The sequence below is a fragment of the Thermobia domestica genome, chromosome 6, assembly GCF_964235325.1.
Source record: "Thermobia domestica chromosome 6, izTheDome1.hap1.1, whole genome shotgun sequence".
Classification (NCBI taxonomy): domain Eukaryota; kingdom Metazoa; phylum Arthropoda; class Insecta; order Zygentoma; family Lepismatidae; genus Thermobia; species Thermobia domestica.
This window is the reverse complement of record NC_137459.1, coordinates 149,527,802-149,550,125: the sequence shown is the minus strand read 5'-3', so window position 1 is coordinate 149,550,125 and position 22,324 is coordinate 149,527,802. Positions and strand designations below refer to the sequence as shown.

Here is a 22,324-nt window from a genome sequence, read left to right as displayed (position 1 = left end):
TCCGATTTCACAACGCATCCGGGCTGTTCTTTGGTCCATCCTTGACTTGACTAATAAAAAAGTCCGGCTTAAATACCTGGTCTAGAACCTAAATAAGCGGTCAAAGAGGATACTACGCCATGGTAACAACAGTTACCAAAAATCCTAAAAGGGTTAAATAGCAGAAATTCCATACATAATATAGATGGCCCGAATAGAAAATTTTCTTCTGCGCGCCCCTGAGTACAATCAATCACAGAGGGATTAATGATAGAAAAAAAATCCTTATAGCAGAAATTATAAAAATCATAATGACATATTTGCGTGTATTTCTGTCTTGAAATTTATTTTGAGATCGAAGTGCATTCTTTCATTAGGCCTTTAAAGCAATAAGCTGAGCAGATCACTATCAGATAATGTTGTTTATAGCACTATACCCACTATTGTTATAAATTATTATACATCTAGTATACTAAAAGTATTTTGTGTGGTGGAATTTGATATTTGCGTAAAGAAATATTGCACGTAAGGCGGTTGGCAACTCTGAGCACTGGTTCCAAACGAAAGCAGCGTGGGCAGTGACCTATTCATATCGTTATTTGTTGTGTTGCCTGCGGGTTGTGAGACGAAGAATTGCGATTTTTGTAGTGTCTTGTTTCAAAGTTTGTGTTTTGAATCATGCCACCCGTCCACTCTAAAATTCACAACAAGGTGTTACACAGCCAGTCGCGTGAAATAATCAATAACGTGTACCGTTTTATGAAGAGTGAAGCAGATAATGGTTGTTTATCTATTCCCATTGCCCAAGCACTGAATCGCACAGCGTCGGCAGCAGGAGTGTCGACTAGAACTGTGTCACAAATTTTGAAAAAAGTTCAAAAATAGAAGAGGGACAATCATCATTTCACACACCAAATAAGAAGCGCAAGCGACAACACCCAGTGACTGCCGTGGACCACTTTGATGAATGTGTTATTCGTAGAACAATCCATGACTTTTATATTGTTGAAAAAGTGCTACCGACAATGCGTCGCCTCAGAGAAAAGTTACAGGAGTCTATACAATTCCAGGGGAGTGAAAGAAGCCTTCGCAGAATTGTGAAACGTTTGGGATTTCACTGGAGACGGACTGCAGATAATAGATCTGCTTTAATTGAAAAACATGACATTATGTTGCAAAGAGCTTGTTACCTGAGAAACATTGCTAAATACCGTCAAGAGGGTTGGAATGTTGTGTATGTTGATGAAACATATATTCATTCTACACATGTTAGTAGTAAGAGTTGGAGTGACTCATCATCACGTGGCTTGTTTAAACCAATTAGTAAGGGACAAAGACTAATAATTGTTTATGCCGGAGGAGAAATGGGATTCATCCCACATGCCTTGCTCATGTGGAAGTCTGGTAATGTTTCAGGTGATTACCACCACGACATGAATTCTGAGAACTTCCTAAAATGGCTTAAAACACAACTAATTCCAAATTTACCAGAAAAGACAGTTGTAGTCCTAGACAATGCATCTTATCATAATGTGGAACAGGAAAAGTGCCCCAATACAAATTCTAGGAAGGACGATATGAAGCAGTGGTTGAGATCGAAGAACATCCAGTATGATGAAAATATGCTGAAGGTAGAACTGCTAGAACTAATCAGACGGCACAAACCTATGAAGAAAAAGTTCGTCATCGACGAAGTATTGAAAGAGTATGGTCATATCGCTCTTCGCCTTCCTCCGTATCACCCAGACCTTAATCCCATTGAGCTTATTTGGGCGGATGTTAAAAGATGGGTCGCTGAACGAAACACAGCATTTAATATAAATAATGTGGAACAGCTGTGTCGTCAGAAAATGGAATCCATGTCACCTGCAGAATGGATTTCGAAATGCACTCATGTGAAGAAAGTGGAGGCCGAATATCATGAACGGGATGGATTAATGGAAACACAGGTGGAGCAGTTAATCATTCGCGTTTCATCTGAGAGTGAAATTAGTGACAGTGACAGTGATCTGGACATCAGCGGCATCAGTGACTTGGAATAACTATATCTATTTTCGTGTGTGTGACTGTGTAGTGTGTCTTAGTGTAAAATTTCTCTTGTAAAAGATTATGAGATAAATGACTGCATTTAATTTCTACATTTTCTAAGGTAAGAGTGTTCAATATTATTTAGTAATTATAAGTTTTTATTTTGTACTCTGTTTATTTAATACGTGTTCATAGTAATAATGAAAGGCGTAAACTTTTCGTTTTAACTATAATATCGAAAAGTTGAGGAAGAAAAAGTAAATGTTAAAACATTCAATTAGCTCTATAAAATGCATACCATTGATACAACCATCCGGGAAAATGCATCATATTCTTTAATTTGATACAATTATCCGGAAAAGTAACATGATTTTAAATAAATAATACCATATATATATATATATATATATATATATATATATATATATATATATATATATATATATATATATATATTGTGTTTAATACGAAAAATAGCACCAATTTGTAGTAAAGAACATCTCCCTTGGGCAGAAAATAACGAAATTTTCACGTCCTTTCATTAATCAATTGCGTGTTACATGAACATAATTCCAGTATGTGAGGTACAATATTTTCTTGTATTTACTAGAATATTGTGGTTGTTTTATAGAAATACGCACACCTCTTAACTCTGGGACACTGCAAGGTACATTCTGCAGTACAAAGTAGATAACTACCCTGCCAACCCTGCAACAGAATAATGTAGAAGCTCGCTTCGGCCAGCACCTTATGACCTTGAGCAGCCACGCTACGTGCCGGTTACTATAGGGAAATTTTTTCTGGCGGGCCTATTTTTTCACGTAGAAGATTGAAATTTTGCACAAACATTCAGTCCACGAATTAGTATGTACCAAATTTTTTGTTCAGATGTCAGTGCTAAAACAGGGGGGAACCAGAGGGGCAAAGGGGTAAAAATAGGGATTTTTTACCCCCAAAATCCCGTTTTTCATCATTTTCCCGCCTTACATACATGATAGGACCACGTGAGTCATACCGTGTGAAAGGCAGTTCCATTTTGAAGAGAACAACGGTCGAATTATTATTCTAGGTTAAGTAGGGCCGTCTCAGTGAATTTTTATCCAAATATACTTCTGTATAGGGTAAAAGTGGGGCATGGTAGGGAAATTTTTTCTGGTGGGCCTATTTTTTCACGTAGAAGATTGAAATTTTGCACAAACATTCAGTCCACCGAGTAGTATTTACCAGAAGATTTTTCCGATTTCTGCTAAAAACAGGGGGGTTCAGAGAGGCAAAAGTTGAAAAAAAGGAAAATTTGCCCAAAAAAATCCCTTTTTTCAGGAATTTCCCGCCTTAGATACATGATGGAGACATGTGAATGGTACCGCCTGAAAGACAGTTCTATTCTGAAGAGAATGATTGGCGGATTATAGTCCTAGGGTAATTAGGGATGTCTCAGGAATTTTTTTCCCTGAGATCATAGTGTTTTATGGTACTTTGGGGCATTGTGGGAATTTTTGATAAAAAATCTCCCGCCCTTACTATTCAAGATAGAAGCTTGAAATTTGGCACACACATTCAGTATACCAAGTACTATTTATCAGATTTTTTTGATGGCTACTATCACACAGGGGGATCCAGGGGGGGGGCAAAGTTCGAGAAAAAAAATTTCCCTCGGAAATTTTCACTTTGACATTTTTCCCGCTTCTGGTATATGGTAAGAGCATGCAAGTGGTACCATTCGAAAGCCAGCTCTATTCTGAAGATAATGAGGTATGAACCATGATCCTAGGATAAATAGTGACGATAGAGTAGCTGCTTGACTGAAAGTCTAAAAAATAGCCCAAAAAGCCAGGATCCGGAAAGGGTTAACAATACCCTTTTGTCTCGTGAGGACGTGATAGATGAATTTACGACGCGCTTTGAGTATTGGTGTAAGATGCAACGACATTTCCCCAATGTTGATACATGGTGGCAAGTATACGGTAAACCTAAAAAATGTGCAGTTTTTTCCAATGGCGCGGTAAATTGGCACAACAGCAGGACCGTACCCTTTCAGAATTTTTCCATCGTGCTCTCAGCGAGTTATGGACATCCCCCCCAACCTTGGCCAACAGGATCCAAATTCAGGAACTTAAGAGTAGGTTGCACCAACCAGATTCACATGCATCAATACAAGGATACAGCAATACAAGAATTGATCTTTTGTTTCGGAAGCTGAAAGCTACGTACATTGACTCCCTCACAACGGCAGGTGGAATGGTAGTTTCTGACTCGATACAAATACTCCAAGAATTCACAAGGCATTATACAGATTTTACAAGTGTGCAGACTCCGGATCTCTCTAACGCCCCAGAATTCTTGTCTGCTCTGCCTTACAAGTTGACAGAGACGAACTCTCACGCCTTAACACGTCCTATCACTGCGGATGAATTTTTTTCTGTTCTACGGGGAACCAAAAGCCGTAGCTCCCCTGGGATTGACGGTCTGAGCTTTGCTTTTTATAAGCGTTACTGGTCCTTTCTTAGCCGTACACTGGTTTCCCTGTTTAACGCTTGGTTATCTGGGGAGCCCTTTTTTCACAACATAGCTATTGTGGTTCTCCTACCAAAGTCCTCCAACGCGCGAGTCGTGACCGATTATAGGGCGTTGTCCTTATTACCAGTGGATCTTAAATTATTTACAAAAGTTCTCGCTGCCAGACTCCGACCCATTATTCGGAAATACATTAGCCCGTATCAAGCTGCGCTACATGACTCGCATAACATCCAATACACGCTTCGCTCCCTGCGGGACCTATTTGCGTATTATCACCTTCGCCATGTTCCTGCTGGCGCACTCGCAGTGGATTTAGCCAAAGCTTACGATTCAGTAGACCATCAGTTTCTCCATCAGACGCTTGAATCTTGGGGTTTTCCCACTGTTTTTCGCCAAGTGATTCATAATCTATATGCTAAAGCTCAGTTCCGCTTGCAAATAAATGGACAACTATCCCCAACTATCTCTTTACGACGCGGACTACGCCAAGGGTGCTGTCTTAGCACCGTTCTTTTTGCTCTGGTTTTAGACCCGCTTTTCTATCGTTTGGCCATGTTGTCTTCGACTGGACCCTCCCTGTTCCGCAGTCAAAACATTTTTGGGTATGCTGATGATTTGACCATAACAGGAGTTGATCCTGTCTCAATACAGGGCGTGTTTCCTGTCCTGACCCGTTTTTTCCGATGCTCGGGTTTGCAGTATAACGACAACAGAACTCAGGTGTTGTCCTTTAACGGTTTTCAGCTCCCAGAGGATCCTTCAGTTTCTCCTGCCTTACCGCATGTCACCTCACTCACTATTTTAGGCATCCCCTTCACGTCTAACCCAACTCCCAACTATGATGAAGTATGGGCTCCCTTTTAACGCAAGCTCGTAAGTTGTTCTATTCACAGCGCTTCCGTAGGCTCCATTTACTTCACCGTATTCAGTTTATCAATATTTTTGTTGTGTCTAAACTGTGGTACAGAGCGCGAGTATTTCCTTTCCCAGAAATTTATGCCAAACGGTTTGAATCCTTATTCATATGGCATATTTGGCGAGGTTTTTATTTTCGCATTCCCCGTCAAGCCCTTTATTTGCCTCGTTCCGCTGGTGGGCTGGCCTTAGTCAATATTCGTATCAAATGTCAAACGTTGTTTATGGCTGACACTTATGCAGCGTTCTCATCACTCAGTTCTATCACTAACCATTGGGTAAGTTGTTTCTGGAAGGATTATAGTCAATCGCAAAACCCTCCTTATATTCAATTCGTTGATCAGTGCCCGGCCTATATCAAAACGTTTATCCGATATTGGAATTATTCCGGGATGGTTCTCCACCCTCAACAACACAAAGTGCGCTCCTCATATAGGACACTCACTGCGCACTCTTTCTCTCACACTACTTTACGCGTACCTCAGAAGTATCCACACGTAGATTGGCCGCAGGTGTGGTCTAATATCTCAAACCCTGTCATACCTGAGTACATGCAGGTTTTGTGGTTTCAGATAGTACATCAACTTCTCCCGACACGATCGCGTCTTTATGAGATTCAACGAGCCCCAGATGCCTTGTGCGAGCACTGCCAGCAAGAGGACACATTAGCCGATCGTTATACACAATGTGTCGGCTCGCCATTAATTTGGCACACCATGCAGGAGGTGTTGGGCCGCATTACCCATCGCCCGCCTTCATACTTCACGGTCCAATTTATGTTATTCCCAGATTTTCATTTTTATCCCCCCACTAAACATCGAGCGGTGCTGTTTCTTGTTGCCAGCACTCTCCTATATTTTCAGCGCTGCACAACCTTGTTACATGCACGCACGTATTTTGAATTTTTGAAACGTACACGTCGAAAGTTATACACCCCAGACAGGGACCGGCACCTTTTCAGCCGGTTTTTGGAAGTGGTTTTGCAATAACGCACATCCCTCTATTGCAGAATAATTTTTCTTTTTAAATATCATATAATATTCTATTGTGATGTTTAGTATATGTGTTATTATGTAATACAGTAAACAAGCTTCCGCCTCCTTTAGTACTTTTTTAAATATTCTTTTGTGATGTATAGTATATGTGTTAGAGCACTTAGGGGGAGATACTTTTGTGACTGAGTGTACAAAAACACGTGTTTTTAACTTGATTTTTCTCCATTAAAAATAAGGGTTAGACCACTGTTGCGCTCACTCCCTCAATTGGAGAAGGTCTCTCAATGGAGACAATAATTTACAAAGTAATTTCCAGCAGTGGTTCTAGATTTGATATTTTCGTCTACTTACAAGCATTTTCTGATTCATGTGTGTGATCAGTTTTTTTTATTTCTTTGAATATACAGTATACAATGAAATAATAATACATGTTCAATGGACAACACTCTCTGAACCAGAGAGATTGATCTCGGAATGGAGAAATGTTTCATGCGTGATCTACTCACAGTTTTACTTGCATAAAAACTTGACTCAGTGCTACCAACTGCTGTCGGTGCCGAGAAATGTTACATGTAAGTTGGGTTGCATCTGTCTAGGCGTTCTCACAACTGCAAATGACCTGGAACCCAAGTAATTCAATTAGAAAATGGAATTAGCACTTAGGGGGGAGAGAGAGTTTTGTGAGTGGCTGTACAAGGACTCCGAGAGGTCCGTAGAATGTAGAGGGTTGCAATGTTGTGAGTGGTATCTGAGGAAGAAGGGGGTATTTGTGTTATATCGAGGACCATACGAAAATCGAAAAAAAAGTAACAGAGTGTACTACAGTTGGTTAAATTACCTTACGTTACATTAGGCTAGGTTAGGTTCAGTTACCTTCAAAACAGAGGCGTGTAAACGTTTACAATTTGGCGAAAAAAAATACCGTTTTCGTATAAACATGTAGTCTGGATATATACTACAATGTAAAAATCAAACCAACCTGTACTAGGTAGCCACTAAAACAGGAATCCTATCTAACCGAGTCAGGGTAAGGCGAAGACTGTGAGCGACGAAGAATAAATAAATAAACAAATCTTACAGCAGACACACATATAGACACTCACTCATACACTCTTATACGTATATTAAGAAGTTAAATATTGTCTAAAATTCGCTTGCAAAACAGAAAATTGTTTTCTTACAAAAAAAAAAAAAATGTGTGGAGGAGAAATGAGTAGAACCCTTGCCTTTGATATTCTAACTTTATCTACCAGTGAGAATTCAGCCTTTAATTAACAGAGCTCCGTAATCGATAGAAGTATAAACTGAATATCTACAGAAGAAAGATTTCTTTTGAATAAACGAACAAGGCAAAGCAAGATTTTCTTTACATGTTTATAAGAACTAAATATTTGAAATTTAAAATATGATATATGAGATAAATTCACTATGGTTGGAATTTTTCTTTCAAACCTATCTTTCTACAGAGAATGCCCTGAACTTTCTTTTGGAAAATTATTTATTTTAGACTTCCTTTGTACCGTTCCTAATCATTAATTGTCAAAATTTATTAGAAATCAGGAGCTTCTAGCATATAATATCATGATACGCAACATCTAGAATGTGTTGGCTCATGCTAGTTTCTAGCGAAGTCGATTTTTTTCAATGTCGTATTTTCCAGCATTTGCAGATGATCCCATTTCCGTTGGTAATGGCTGCTATTGTTTATGTTTCTGTTCATAATCTGAAATATCACCGTCATCATCACTGTTATAGCCACTATGAGAAGACGTTTGTCACCATATGATGAATTTGTCATAGGCGAAGGCTCATCCTTAATTACACTTTCTGAATCCGGAGGAACCAAAAAGAACTTTAAATTTACCGAAACACTATTTGCGTTGTTCTCTGGCATACTTTTGGGTCTGTCAAAACAATCACTAACATAATTGCACTCTGCACTTGGTGTACTTTTTAGATATACTTTTATAAACGTTCTCTAACAAGGGAAGTAGATGAAGTGGTACGCGGAGATCTGCATGTGTTATATATCGTTGAAAAGGTTACACCGTGTAAACATCATATATGGAATATCTTGCTTGAATGTGGCCTGAAGTTGGCGTGGCGATCATTTGAAGATCCGAACAACACAGCTCCAAACCACCAGAAAACTTTCACAAAGTCGGAAGCTATGACGTAATTGTTTTGAAACATGGTATATATAGGTTTTAAAGGTAGCTGAATGCGAATCTGACATCAAATGTGTACAAATCAAAATATCGGATCCAACGTGACAGACACAAATTACAAAAGAGTTATGGATCTAAAATTGGGTATATAGAGATATTCGAGATCGCTACGTATGAATTGCATGCAAAAAGTGTAAAATTCAAAATGGCGGGTCTAGGATGGCGGACAAAATGCAAAACACTGCTATGGAATTGAAATCTACAGCTAGACGCTTTAATTAATTGTATCCTGAACGTCCCAGTCTTCAATATGTCTGTCACTTTGTGCAAAAATTTCGGGAAACTGAAGGTATTAAAGATAGATCACGTTCAAGACGACCAATGATAGAGTAAGAAACAGTTATTGATGTAATTGGAAGTATGGATGTCAGTCCAACTTTTGGCACGCATATTCCACGAAGCTCAATAGATAACGTATTGAAAACTCAGAAGTTTCACCCTTACAAAATTCATATAAAACATAAACTCGGAGATGCTGAATTTGATCGGACCTTCGAATTTTTGATATCATGACTCAAAGAATTGCCGAAATAGACAATTTTTTACACAACATCAGTTTTAGTGATGAAGGCACGTTTTCACTTGATGAATGTGTCAATACGCACAATGTTAGGGTTTGGAGGGATCAGAATCCGCATATACTCATGGAAGGACATAGTCAAAGGCCCCAGAAAATCAATGTGTGGGTAGGAATCTTGGGGGAATCACATAGTTGGTCCTTGTCCATTTATGAAACTCTAAACGGCAATCTGTATCTACAAATTTTAACGGATACAATAGATCCCTCAATAAAAGATCTGGTTGAAAATACGTCAGACAAATATGGATTTCCCATTTGGTTCCATGTATACGCTATTTGGTTCCAACAAGATGGATATCCTGCACACTATTTACAAGTAGATAGTATGACTACAAGTAGATAGGTCATTGTGGTCCCATTGAATAGCCACCAAGATCACCTGATTTATCTCCCAATAACTTTATTGTGTGGGCACCTCAAATACCTTGTATACAAAACAAAACCTAATAGTGTAAAAGACCTAAAGCGAAGAATGACAGCAGCATACAGGGGTATTTCAAAGAAACGTTCGCACATTCGAGACAAATTACATAATTGTTTTTTGGACTACCAAGAAATAAATGGGGATCACTCCGACCATCTTCTTACATAAGGTATGTGTAAAGCAAATTTTAGTAATACTAATAATAGTACTACTACTTGAAATAGGAACAGTAGTAATAGCGTCCGAAGTAGTAGGAGGCACACTACTATTTGAAATAGTCTTGTCTAAATTAGTAATGCAGACATAGAATCCAGTTAACTAAACCATTCCATAGATGTGACTGTTTAAATATAACTCAGTTAACACAATCCCTGTTCTTTTGGAAACGGTTTGCATAGCCATTTCGAACTTGTACCATCTTCTTTCTTTTACCAATACCTTTCAAATAATATGCTACTTGACCCTCTTCCTATTCGCAAATTTTAAGTTGTACCCCACTCGGGAACCTGCAAGGATTCTGGAACAAATATTTACACATCGAAAAGCTGTACTTTACAAATAAGGAAACATCCCTTTTAACGTCTTCACGTATTATGTTTCACCGTTTTGGATCACTGGAAGTAAACATGGACTTTTCGATTAACATTTAATTCGAAAGGCCGTGGATCACTGGAAGTGACCATGGACTTTTCGATTAACATTTAAATCGAAAGGCCGTGTTAACATTTTAATACCCCGCCATTTCGCACATTGTTGGTATTGAAAAACAAGACTTGTTCCATTTTCCTTCTTTTAACAATAGCTTTCAAACGCTATACTACTTGACCTCCTTACCATTCGAAAATTTGGAGTTGGACCCCGTCTGGGACCCTCTGAGGGACCCTGGGGCAACTTTGTTTACCTCAGTACACGGTACTTTTGAAACTATGAAATGCTTGTTTTCCCTTTTTGACATATATTTCACCGTTTCCGAATTTTTAGGGGTGGCAAATGACTTTGTGGACACCTTGTAAATATATATATATATATATATATATATATATACAGGGTGGGCCATTTTAATTAATCCACGGAAATATCTGAAAAATGATAAAACATAGAAGAAATGTTTCAAGTACACGTTATATATTGCTAAGGGGGAAACCCAATTCCGCCAAAAGTACCCCCTCTCCGCCCCCCTAAATGGGGGTAACGGGGGGTAACTTTGAAATGTCAAATGGGAACATGGGTCGAGTAATACCTCGTTCGAAAGGTCTTGGAAAACTAAGTAACGCTGTACCAAAAGATGTTCCAAATTGTGCACCCGTTTCAAAATGGCCGCCATAATATGGTTCGGAAACTCCAGTACCCGTAGTGTGAAAACCATGGAAGGTAAATGAATGGAACAAAATTGAAATACGTAAATATCATAGGGCATATCGAACGGTGTGGTCCCTGTGATCCCAGTGGCCTCCCTGAAGGGATCTTGGGGGCTAACTTCAAAATTTCAAATAGTAACATGAGTCGAGTGGTACCTCGTTCGATAAATCTTGCAAAATCTAACATATTGCTGGAGAAAACGATTGATGTGAAATGGCAGTGTTCTCAAAAGGCCGCCGAAACATAGTATCCGTGTCAGAGAAAAGGTTTAGTACCCGTAGTATGAACGCGATTGGAGATAAATCAACAGAAGAAAAACTGGAGTAGCTAACTGACGTAAGGCACATCGAGAGGTGTTGTCGGGGTGACTCCAAGGGCCAACTGAAAGGTATCCGGGGCCAAATTGAAAATTTCAAATAGCAGCTTGAAGCGAGTAACATCACGTTACATAGACAAATTAATATCAAACAGCTTCTGTAAGAAAATTTTCGACATGAGACACCGTTTTCAAAATGATCGCAAAGACATGGTGACTGTGTTTAAGAAAACGTCTAGTACCCATAGTATGAATACGGTTAGACATAAATGAAAATAACGAAAATTAAATAGGAAAACCACTGAGGCGTTCCAAGGCTCGAGAATAATAAAACAGAGGTAAAAATATTAGAGTAAAATTGCCATAATGTATAGAGAGAAATCCAAGTCCTGCAAAATAATCTCTCCCTGCGCTCTGTATGTGAGTGGGGTGGAAAGTAAAGTGAAAGTTCAAACGAGAGCTCTACTTTAATTCGTAAATTAAGGCTAACCTTACAAATAGGTATGGTGTGGTCGAAACATTTGTTTGTGAGGATGACGCTGTAGTGACTAAAAAAAAGAGATTCTTTTATGCAATGCGTGCTGGTTATTCAGAAAGTATTTCGGGGATATATGTACACACCGTTTCGTCCCTCAAGCTCACAATATGACATGAATGCTAATAGTTAATCAAAATGTAACTGTGGCCATCCGCGTTAACTTAGTGCACCAATTCTCTATGCATGAAGTCTGCCTTCCAAACAGCATTGGGTAGGTCAAGCGTACGCCCGAACCGTTGTCCGGTCAGACATTCAAAATTTGAAGTTAGCCCACAAAACCCCTTCACGGAAACCGCTGGGATCACAGGGACCACATCATTCGATATGCCCTATGATATTTACGTATTTCAATTTTGTTCCATTCATTTATCTTCCATGGTTTTCATACTACGGGTACTGGAGTTTTGGAACCATATCATGGCGGCCATTTTGAAACTGGTGCACAATACGAAACATCTTTTGGTACAGCGTTACTTAGTTTTCCAAGACCTTTCGAACGAGGTATTACTCGACCCATGTTCCCATTTGACATTTCAAAGTTACCCCCCGTTACCCCCATTTAGGGGGGCGGAAAGGGGGTACTTTTGGCGGAATTGGGTTTCCCCCTTAGCAATATATAACGTGTACTTGAAACATTTCTTCTATGTTTTATCATTTTTCAGATATTTCCGTGGATTAATTAAAATGGCCCACCCTGTATATATATATATATATATATATATATATATATATATATAGGGTGTTAATGAACTATACCGACGAACTGTAATAGGTGATTTCTCACATCAAAACAAGTCAAATAGTTCCTGTGGACCTGTGGGAAAAAGTGCAAAATTTCAGAGCTAGGGCTGTCCAAAATCGCGAAAATGCCAAATCTCATTAGGCCCTATTTTGAATTCGAGAAATCGTGGAGTGGTGGTCCTTATCAGTCTAATGGAAGTCTATCAAACACAATCCAAAATGCATATTTCATTAATGTTCAATGGGTGTTCAGAGTATTCCCTACAGAGTGAAATTCTCAAACATACAATCAACAGAATTTTGAGATATGTTCTGCATTTTATGATTGGTGCAACGTAGGCAAACGATAAGCCTTGACAGCACTGAACATGGAATCCTTTGGCACGATGTAGAAAGTGTTAAGGATCGTAAACACCATGGTCCTTGGTACTCGGGAAAAAGCATGCTGCGATGTTTTCTTTGACCCTTATAATGAACAAAACGTAAAATATACCGTGACGAAATACATCGCATCACACGTCATTTCGAACACAATAAATCATAGAGCTACCGGTTCCTTATACTTCCCACTTCCTTCCAAAGCACTGCATGTCGATTGTTGTCAAGGTTTACCTCCTGCCTACTTTGGAGCCTCCTTGAAATCAGAGTATATCTGAAAACTCTATTGAGAACATATTTGAGACCCAACCCAACCCCCTATCTCCACCCCTTTCGGGGGTATGGGGAGTAACTTTAAAATTTTAAATGGGAACCCCTATTTCTTATTGCACATTTGGATTCTCCAGAAAAAGTGACAGTGATTTGACCCAAAATTGAAAACAGTATCTTCGCAAGTGGCGGTTGAATCGATACACAAAAAATGGTGGTGCAACAAAATGTTACGAAAATAGAAATTGTCAGTGTCGTGTTCTGCGGCCGTATGGTTAGCGTATTGGATTGATGAGTTAGATTTTCTAAGTTCGATTCCCGTTGAAGACACTCTTTTTTGCTTTTATTTTCTCAATTAAATTTCACACTTTTTAACTTCAATTAGTACTTTTAGGAAGTTACATTCAGTACAAATTTTGATAATTGATTCGAAAACTAGCTTTATGGAGTAGTTCTTAATAATAGGGTTATTACGGTTAGAGTTCATAGGGTTGCTAACAATATAAATAAACCATTTTTTGCCATTTGCATTTTCTTGCAAATTAATAAATATGAACAAATACATTATTTTTTATCGAAGTTAAAATGTATGAATTTATTATTTGGGTATAAAAATACACGTAACAATATTACCCTGCGCGAGAATCGAACACGCGATCTCTAATTTCGACGTCCAGCACGCTAACTATATGGCCACACAGTAGGATACTAAGAGGCCACATTTTCATAACGTTTTGCCGCCCCCTTCTTCTGTGTGTCGAATCAAGCACCATGTGCGAAGACATTGTTTTCAATTTTGTGTCAAATCACTGTCACTTTTTCTGAAGAATCCAAATGTGCAATAAGAAATAGGGGTTCCCATTTAAAATTTTAAAGTTACCCTCCGTACCCCCGAAGGAGGTGGGAATGGGGGTTGCGTTTGGTATCATTGGATAGCTTTCTCAAAACTGTTTAACACGTGTTATTTTTGTTTTGCTGATCTTTATACTTCCTGGGATATTGGACCGTTCCGGGACTTTTTCTGCACCCTGTATACATATACATACATATATATATATACATACATATATATATATATATACATACATATATATATACATACATACATACATATATATATATATATATATATATATATATATATATATATATATATATATATATATATATATAGTGGATCATTTATCTTGATACTTCCTTGTAACTTTTAAACCAATAGGTGAAAAGCGCTGAAATTTTTTGGCCATACGAATATCGGTAGGGGTACACTGGTATATCCTGTAATTCCGCAAGGGTAACAGTTGCCAACCGAACATAAAGTTATTTTTTAAAAGGCATTATGCAACAAAAAATATTCAAAAAAATATATTGATGACGTGCCATTTTTCCCTTACATCATCTATAGAACTCCTGTGTTTTTTGGTCAAAATGTTGTGACCCGTGGTTTCTATAAGCCTCTTTTCAAACTAGCTTAACACCATCCAAAGAGTTCTGCAGAGACCGAAACGAATTATAGTGAGACGGCGTCAGGTCAGGGCTATACGGTAGATGTATTGAAATCTTACAGCTCAGCTCGAAATTTTTGACTGGTTGCTAAATATGTATCCGATATTGCATTGTTAGTGTCGTACACGACACTCTTTCAATTGACCTGTTATAATAGTATCCTTTGAATTGCTAGGTGCATTCTCGCTATTTATAAACAGTACAGTTTCGAGTCTATCAGTCTGCCTAGTGGCAGCAGCTTGTGATGCACTACATCTTTCTAATCCCATCAAACGAACATCATAAGATTCCTGGACGTCAGTGTGAGCTTTGTAACAGACTCTCGAACTTCCCCTGGCTTAGACCATGGTTCTTTTCGCAAATTGATGTAGTTGGGAATACAGTTTCCATAACTTGTGATCAACATACTCAAAAATAACTCAACTTTATTACATTTTAGTAGACGATCACAGACTGAAAGTCGTTCATTCATGTTTTCGAGTATATGTTTTCGAATTAGATCATGTGGCACCCTAAAGTCAGACTTATTTTTGTAGTCAGCTTTCTCCAAATGATTTAACAATGTTTGGTGACTGACGTGTAAGTCATTGAAAATATCATGACTGCTTACGTGCCGATCTTGGTAATTTTTTCTACAATATCATCCACTTTTAAAGTGATTCGCCGCCCACTGTGAGAAACATGTTGGGCATTGAAGTTTCCAGAACAAAAGATACTAAACCTTCATTTCGCTATCGACTTTAATATCTTATCTTGCTCACAAACAGCACAAATGTCTTCACAGATCTGCACAGCATTTGCACTTTTATCGAAATAAAATTGTAAAATGTAAAATGGTTTTACGGAAAGTTCACTCACTTTCACGGTCTAATAACTTGCGTCTGATTACAATTATTCCAACATTTTTTGTACATCTACTGGTTTCGATTTCCAGCTGCTAAAATGAAGTTGGGTAGAACCTGCTGAGACTCATTTGCCGTGTATTAAATTATGATAGTGCTATCTTGTAAGTTTATATAACGCAGTGATTCTATGTACAGTGGCTCACAAAACTATTCGGACACATAGAAATTCCATGGATAAATGTTGATACTGTGAAAGACATAAATACAATTAGTGAGTTGAAGTATGAAATATGAAAAAAAAAATATATATATGTTAAGCGACAGAAAAGCACAAAACACTTCATTTTAGAACAAAAATAAAAGTTATTAGTAACAGTAAACATAAAGAAGGGAAAATATGACACCACAAAACTATTCGGACAGCGATTAATGGTAACACAATAATAGTACTTTGGAATGCAGAAAGAGGGCGTAAGTAGTTACTGTAAGTTTCAGAAACAATGTCCAGAACTTAGATTTGTGTATGTGTATTGAAGAAAGCAATTCCAGTGTGCTAAATGTGACGGAGAGGCTAGAACAGCACGTTCGATCACCGCCAGCTGATTGTCTACCCCCACGCAAAGGGCAAGATTTGCCGTCAAATTGCGGAAATGCTACAAATGAAGAAAAGTACAGTGTACGATATAGTCAAACGGTTCAGTAAAGGGAATAGGCTCGAACTGTGTCCCGCAGGAGGACGCTCAAGGAAGTTTTCCCCCCAGAGAAGAACAATCCATAGTGAGAAAGTGAAGAAAAATCCTCTTCTAAGTGCTCCGAATATAACTACAGAACTGCAAACAGAGTTAGGAAAGCAAGCGAGTGTAGAAACTATTCGTAGAATATTGAGAAGGGCAAATTTTCATGATCGCGTCGCGAGAAAAAAAGCCGTATATAAGTAAGGCAAACCAAAGGAAAAGAGAAACATTTGCGAAACAACATATAGAAAAGACGAAGAATGATAGAATCGAGTAATTTTTGCAGATGAATCGAAATTTAATATATGTGGATCAAATGGGAGAAATATGGTGTGGCGAAAACCAAATGAAGAGCTTCCGGAAAAGAATATACAAGCTATTGTGAAGCACGGTGGTGGACACATCATGGTGTGGGACTGTATGTCCGCCTTTGGTGTAGGTGAGTTAGTGTTTGTTGATGAGACAATGAATAAAGATGTCTATCTTCGCATCTTGAAAGACAATTTGAAGAAAAGTGCAGAAAAAGCTTGGCTTAATCAATACTTTTATGTTCTACCAAGATAACGACCAAAAGCAGACATCTCATGTTGTACAGCTTTGGCTTTTATACAACTGTCCAAAGTGCTCCGTTCACCTCCCCAATCACCTGACATGAACGTCATAGAAATTCTGTGGGATAAGTTGGAGTATGAGGTATGAAATACGCCCATAAAGTCTAAGGAACATCTGAGAGACAGATTACGAGAAGAGTGAAGAAAAATCTCTCCTGAATACACCAGAAGACTGGTTCAAAGCATGCCTAATTAGGCTACAGGAAATTCTTCATAAGAAAGGCAAGGCCACAAGATACTAACTTTTTGGTTTCATTGTTTTATTATTAATATTATTATTTCCTGAGCAAAATGTCCGAATAGTTTTGTTGTGTGATATTTTCATTTCTCTATCTTCAAAGTTAATAAAATCTTTTCTTTGTTTAGTTACAATGACATTTTTTGATTATGTAATCTCTGACATGCACTTCTTTATCTGGCATACTTAATAGCAGCAGTTAAATTTATTTCATTTATATATTGAAGGTAATTTAATTTCTTTTCCATGTGTCCGAATAGTTTTGTGAACCACTGTAACTCTGAGTGTTGTTGTTGCAGCTGGAAGCGTTGACTGGCACAGACTGTCTCAAAATTGTTTTTAACTATTTAATGCTTAAACATTTTTAAATTCTAAAATTTCACCACACACATATCAGGCTACTTGATATATCAGTGTATCGTAACACATTGGTTAGGAACCACGTTGTGGAGAAGAAGTTTTTGATATGTTGCGAAGCTTGTTTTGGCAGAACGATCCCAAGTATTGAGATGACTTTTACTTGTATTAGTAAGTTACTATACTTAGCATGTAGCGTCTGACATCATAACTACGTGTAACATAAGGCTTCGTGTAATAAGTAACTAGGTTTGGATTAGCCTGGAAACACGATCGTGGTTAGCACGCAAAGAGTTTTCAATTTGCCACCAATGTCATGGATGAGAAAAGAGTGGCTGTGATCCTGAGGAAGAAAACATGCACTCTTCATATCTATCCTACCCTCCAGGCCTTCAGACATTTTTCCTACCGACTATTTTTGTTTCCAAGATTAAAATGTTCCTTAAAAGGACGTCATTTTTAAACACTGAAAGAAATTTAAAGCGCCGTGACAAAGGGACTTCACGACATCCTAAAAAACTACTTATCAACAGGATTTCAAGAAGTTGACAGAACGTTCAAAATATGCACCGATCAAGAACTGAAGAACGAAAATATGATGTGTCCATATCGGAATTTATCTGTGTATTATCACAGTTGTATCATGATTTTTAGGTCGCAATTTATGCATGTGCCTAGACATTCTACTGCTGCAATATGGAGTCCGAAGTTGTCTGAAGGAGATATATTGTATAACGTCTGCCTACAAACATTTGAAATAATCAGAAAGATCATCCGACCAGGAACCTTGGCTGTACGACTGATAGCAAATATAATCTAATCATCAAATATTAGGCTGTTCTAAGTGTGTTGTAGCCAAGATCTCCTGTTGTACCTAATGACGTACTGCACATTTATACGTGCCGTTCGGACACTGTGAAGCTCGGCAATGCACGTTGGTAGTTCATGCTTATAACGATAGTTTCTAATGCAATTCTGACAATCGTTGTTGAATAGGTTAGAAGAAAATACGGCCGTCTGTCACCCAACATGATGGCGACAGTGTTTAGGCGCAAATTGTAAACTAGTGTGTGTGTACGAAAACCAACGCAATGGTATGGATGTCGCTAGTCCAATGTTCAGCAGTCACGTCTAACTGCCAAACGCAGATAAGTCCACATTCGTTATTGTGATGAAGCATCGGGATAACATGCTCTATGTATGGATAACTTTGTATGGTACGCTATATCCTTGCAGGTACGATGTGTTTCATCCCATTGCGTGATCACATTGATCGCTCTACTTCTGATCGTCACTTTTTACATATGATTACTGCTTGCGCACACGCAACAATGTCGTGACGACATTTGATATACACGCGGTACAGAAAGTGATTTCTCGTTGGTTAGCCATGCGACCCCATTTGATGCTACTGTTTATGTTTGCGCCCTTTGATCCCAGTTAGTGATGCTTTCACATAGTATTTTGTTCGCATATTCACGTACCACTATTTGATTGCTCGTAAATTACTTTCTTGCTGTAGCACTCCACTCACCAATCTTGGACGCTGCTGAGCCCACACGTGAGTCATTTTGCCAAAACTATATTTACTTAGTCCGTACTCTACAGTTCAATTCCTATGAGCTGGGAGCGATTGTCTTCATTTCTTCTTGGTGTTTCAATTTTCACAAGTCATTGTATACCACTCTGTTGTATCTGGAAGCAGAAGATCGATCAACTTAATGAAGATCACTAGTAAAACTTAGAATGTTCACCCATATTTCGTTGTGATAAATACTGCTTTTTCTTGTCTCCTTCATCAACCATATTACAGACGTAAAACAAATTCATTGACTAAATCCTATATTGCTCTCTCTGTCAGTCTTCTGCTCTCAGCTTCATATTAAATTCCTTCTAGTGATTAGGAGTTTCATATTTCCTTAGTTAAAAGGTTACAAGGAAAGTAATTCAGTGCCCGTTTGCGAATAAAATGTAATATTCCATATTAGACTTCTTCAAGTGAATGATAGATTAGCACATTTTTTTTAAAAAAAAGAACGTCTCCAGTCATAACATTTGCGTAAAAATAGAATTACATAAAACCACATCATATTTGCAGTGTATGTTTAAACATAACATGCGCACAAATTTAAGATTCCTAAGGTCAACGTTGTTGAAGATCTGTTTATGTGTAGCTTTAGAGCGGTATTTGTTTTCGTGCTAAACAATCCATTATGTCAGAATTAGAAGAAGGTTCCAGAATGTAGATAATCCAATTTGTTCAATTTTATAGTGTCATATGCTTAGTAGACTCATTGTATTATGGCATTTCTATGTTGTTGTTTTTTTTTTAATTTTAAAATGATTTGGTTGCAATTGTAAACTGATTTTGAGATTATGAATTTCGATACACATCTTAGGACTGTTGTATATTCTACCATACCCAGTGCAATCTTCCGTAAGTTGCCGGATATAGCTCTCGTCTTTTCTATCCTTGGTTCCAGGTGGTCGTAATTCTGTTCATAGCATCCAAAGCGGTTAATTTACTGTACTCATACTACTGATGCTATCTTTTAATAGAGTCTATAATCCAAAACTATTACACTACAAATTAGCTCCTTTGGAAAAAGAGCGTTTGATTTCCGGTAGAAATTTTTGTGGCTTGGATCTCACGCTAAACTATAAATTCATGTCTCGTGTAGCCTCAGTACTGCAAAGGAGCCATAAACTGAAGCAAACTAGAACTTGCTACACGACACATACATGTGCTGTCTCCTTTATCAAGTTATGTTTTCTTTCCTTCCACTAAAAGAAGAAACGTAAACTTCATCAGCGATGAAAGGAAGAGGGGAATTTGAACGGATTTCCGGCAAACCTCACACATTGATTGGTTGTAATAGCATCAATCTTTTCTCAGCATGTTGTTTTGGATTGCATTTCCACACATTTCTCACGCTTTCCTAACAGCTTTTCTGTGTTCACCGCAACTACTGGGGACTAGTTGAAACATTCAATAGTTAAAAAGAAGTTTTTGTCACGTTTCAACAGTTATTCAGATATCTTTTGTTGTATAATTTAACTTAGTGTACTAGTATTTTTTGAAACAAGATCCTCTTTCATTGGTTTAATACAGTTGAATCGAAGAATGCACCATGACTTTAAAACATCTAAGCGCAAACATCACACCCAGTTAGTGAAACATCTTCCTCAACATATCCTAGTAAAACGATAAGACTAGCCCCAACTTTTCTAAATATTTTTGCAATTGAAGTAGAATTTCAATATATTGGCGCTGAGTAGGTTCATTCATACATCTCATGGTACTTAAACAAACAAACCGCAACATAACAACAAACAATTTTGTGATGATTCAAAATTTACTTACTAACTAGTAACTAGGGCTCATCTCTGATCTAGTGGCTATAATAACATTTAGTGCACTGAGATCCGGGGCTGGTTTTGAATTTAAAGTCTCTTTCAACAGCGAGGCTATATAAGACGTGGACCTATTGATTAACGTGAAATCCGAACCACATGAGCTCCCGCAAGGAATCGAAACCGGGTTTCTCACACCAGATGGGAGTACGCTAACCGCTTAGCCACGAAGGAGCTCTGAACTGAGTTCCTGATTTTTATCCCCATTGGAGAAAATTGAACGCATTACGGTGTTTCGGATCCCATATTATATGTACATATATGTGTGTAAAATAGATATTTACGTATGGAATTCGATCTATTTTGTTTACTACATAAAATTTACCTATAAATATGGTCATGTATTAAGTTTGGGAAACGTTGTATTTGAACGCAGTGCGCGCTCACAAAATATTATTTTCATTAGCCTTTACATATACTTATTCAAAATCACGAAATCTAAACAGTGCTTCTTTTTAACTAGTACTTGTGCTGTTTCTAATCTTCGAGTAAACTTGATGTGTAAGTTTAACGTCCCATGCAATACAATGCAATGACAGATACCAAACTAGCTTCCTCTAAAATCTACAGGTCTGAAGTTAAACTCTCTACATACTATTTTGTGGTTCGATCCCAATCCAATCGAGATAGTAACTTAATTTCACCGAAAATGGTACTTATTATGTTTCCCTGAGCCACTCATATACCTGTATATACAGGTTATTTCAAAACAACACCGGCAACGTTTTGGAGGTGATTCTTGACATCAAGATAAGACGAAAAATATACACCAACCTTGGTGCACAAATGTTTCCTTTAGGAGTTATAGGCTTCCGAAACCACGAAGAAATGAACTTTAAAGGTCCATAGCTCCAAAAGTATGTGACCTACGATAGTCGTATCAAGACTTTATTTAGAAACTAGTATATGCCTTATCCAAATATCAATGTTTCAGAATACCGCGGTACTCACCTAACTACTTTATGGAGGATGTTTGGCTACGGGCATATAATTTGAAGTACTCACCAACTACCTCTAGAAAAACCGTTGCGGAAATACCAAAGGCTTCTGAAACATTGATATTTGGACAAGGGACACACTAGTTCCTAATTAAATCTTGACCCGGCTATGGTAGGTCACATAGGTTTGGAGCTATGGACCTTTAAAGTTCATTTTTTTCATGTTTTTGGCAGCCTATAACTTCGAAAGGAAGCATTTGAGCAGCTAGGTTGGTCTATACTTTTTGCCTTATCTTGGAGTCAGGAATCACCTCCCCAAACATCGATGTCGGTGTTGTTTTGAAAAACCGTGTATAAGTACCTTGGTAATAGTAGCTTAAATATATGCAGAAAGAAATAGGTCAAAATAATAT

At 38.0% G+C, this 22,324-nt stretch overlaps 1 protein-coding gene across 1 annotated transcript; it reads left to right on the top strand.

Annotated features, from left to right (window-relative positions):
• Positions 1 to 1,004: 1,004 nt before the first annotated feature.
• Positions 1,005 to 2,021, top strand: LOC145687336 (uncharacterized). The gene has a single exon (XM_081760791.1). The coding sequence runs from the start codon at positions 1,005 to 1,007 to the stop codon at positions 2,019 to 2,021; it is 1,017 nt and encodes a 338-aa protein (XP_081616917.1).
• Positions 2,022 to 22,324: the final 20,303 nt, after the last annotated feature.

What these genes read in the sequence shown, in the direction of transcription:
- LOC145687336 (XM_081760791.1), top strand. Translation starts at nt 1,005, where the DNA reads ATGCGTCGCCTCAGAGAAAAGTTACAGGAGTCTATACAATTCCAGGGG.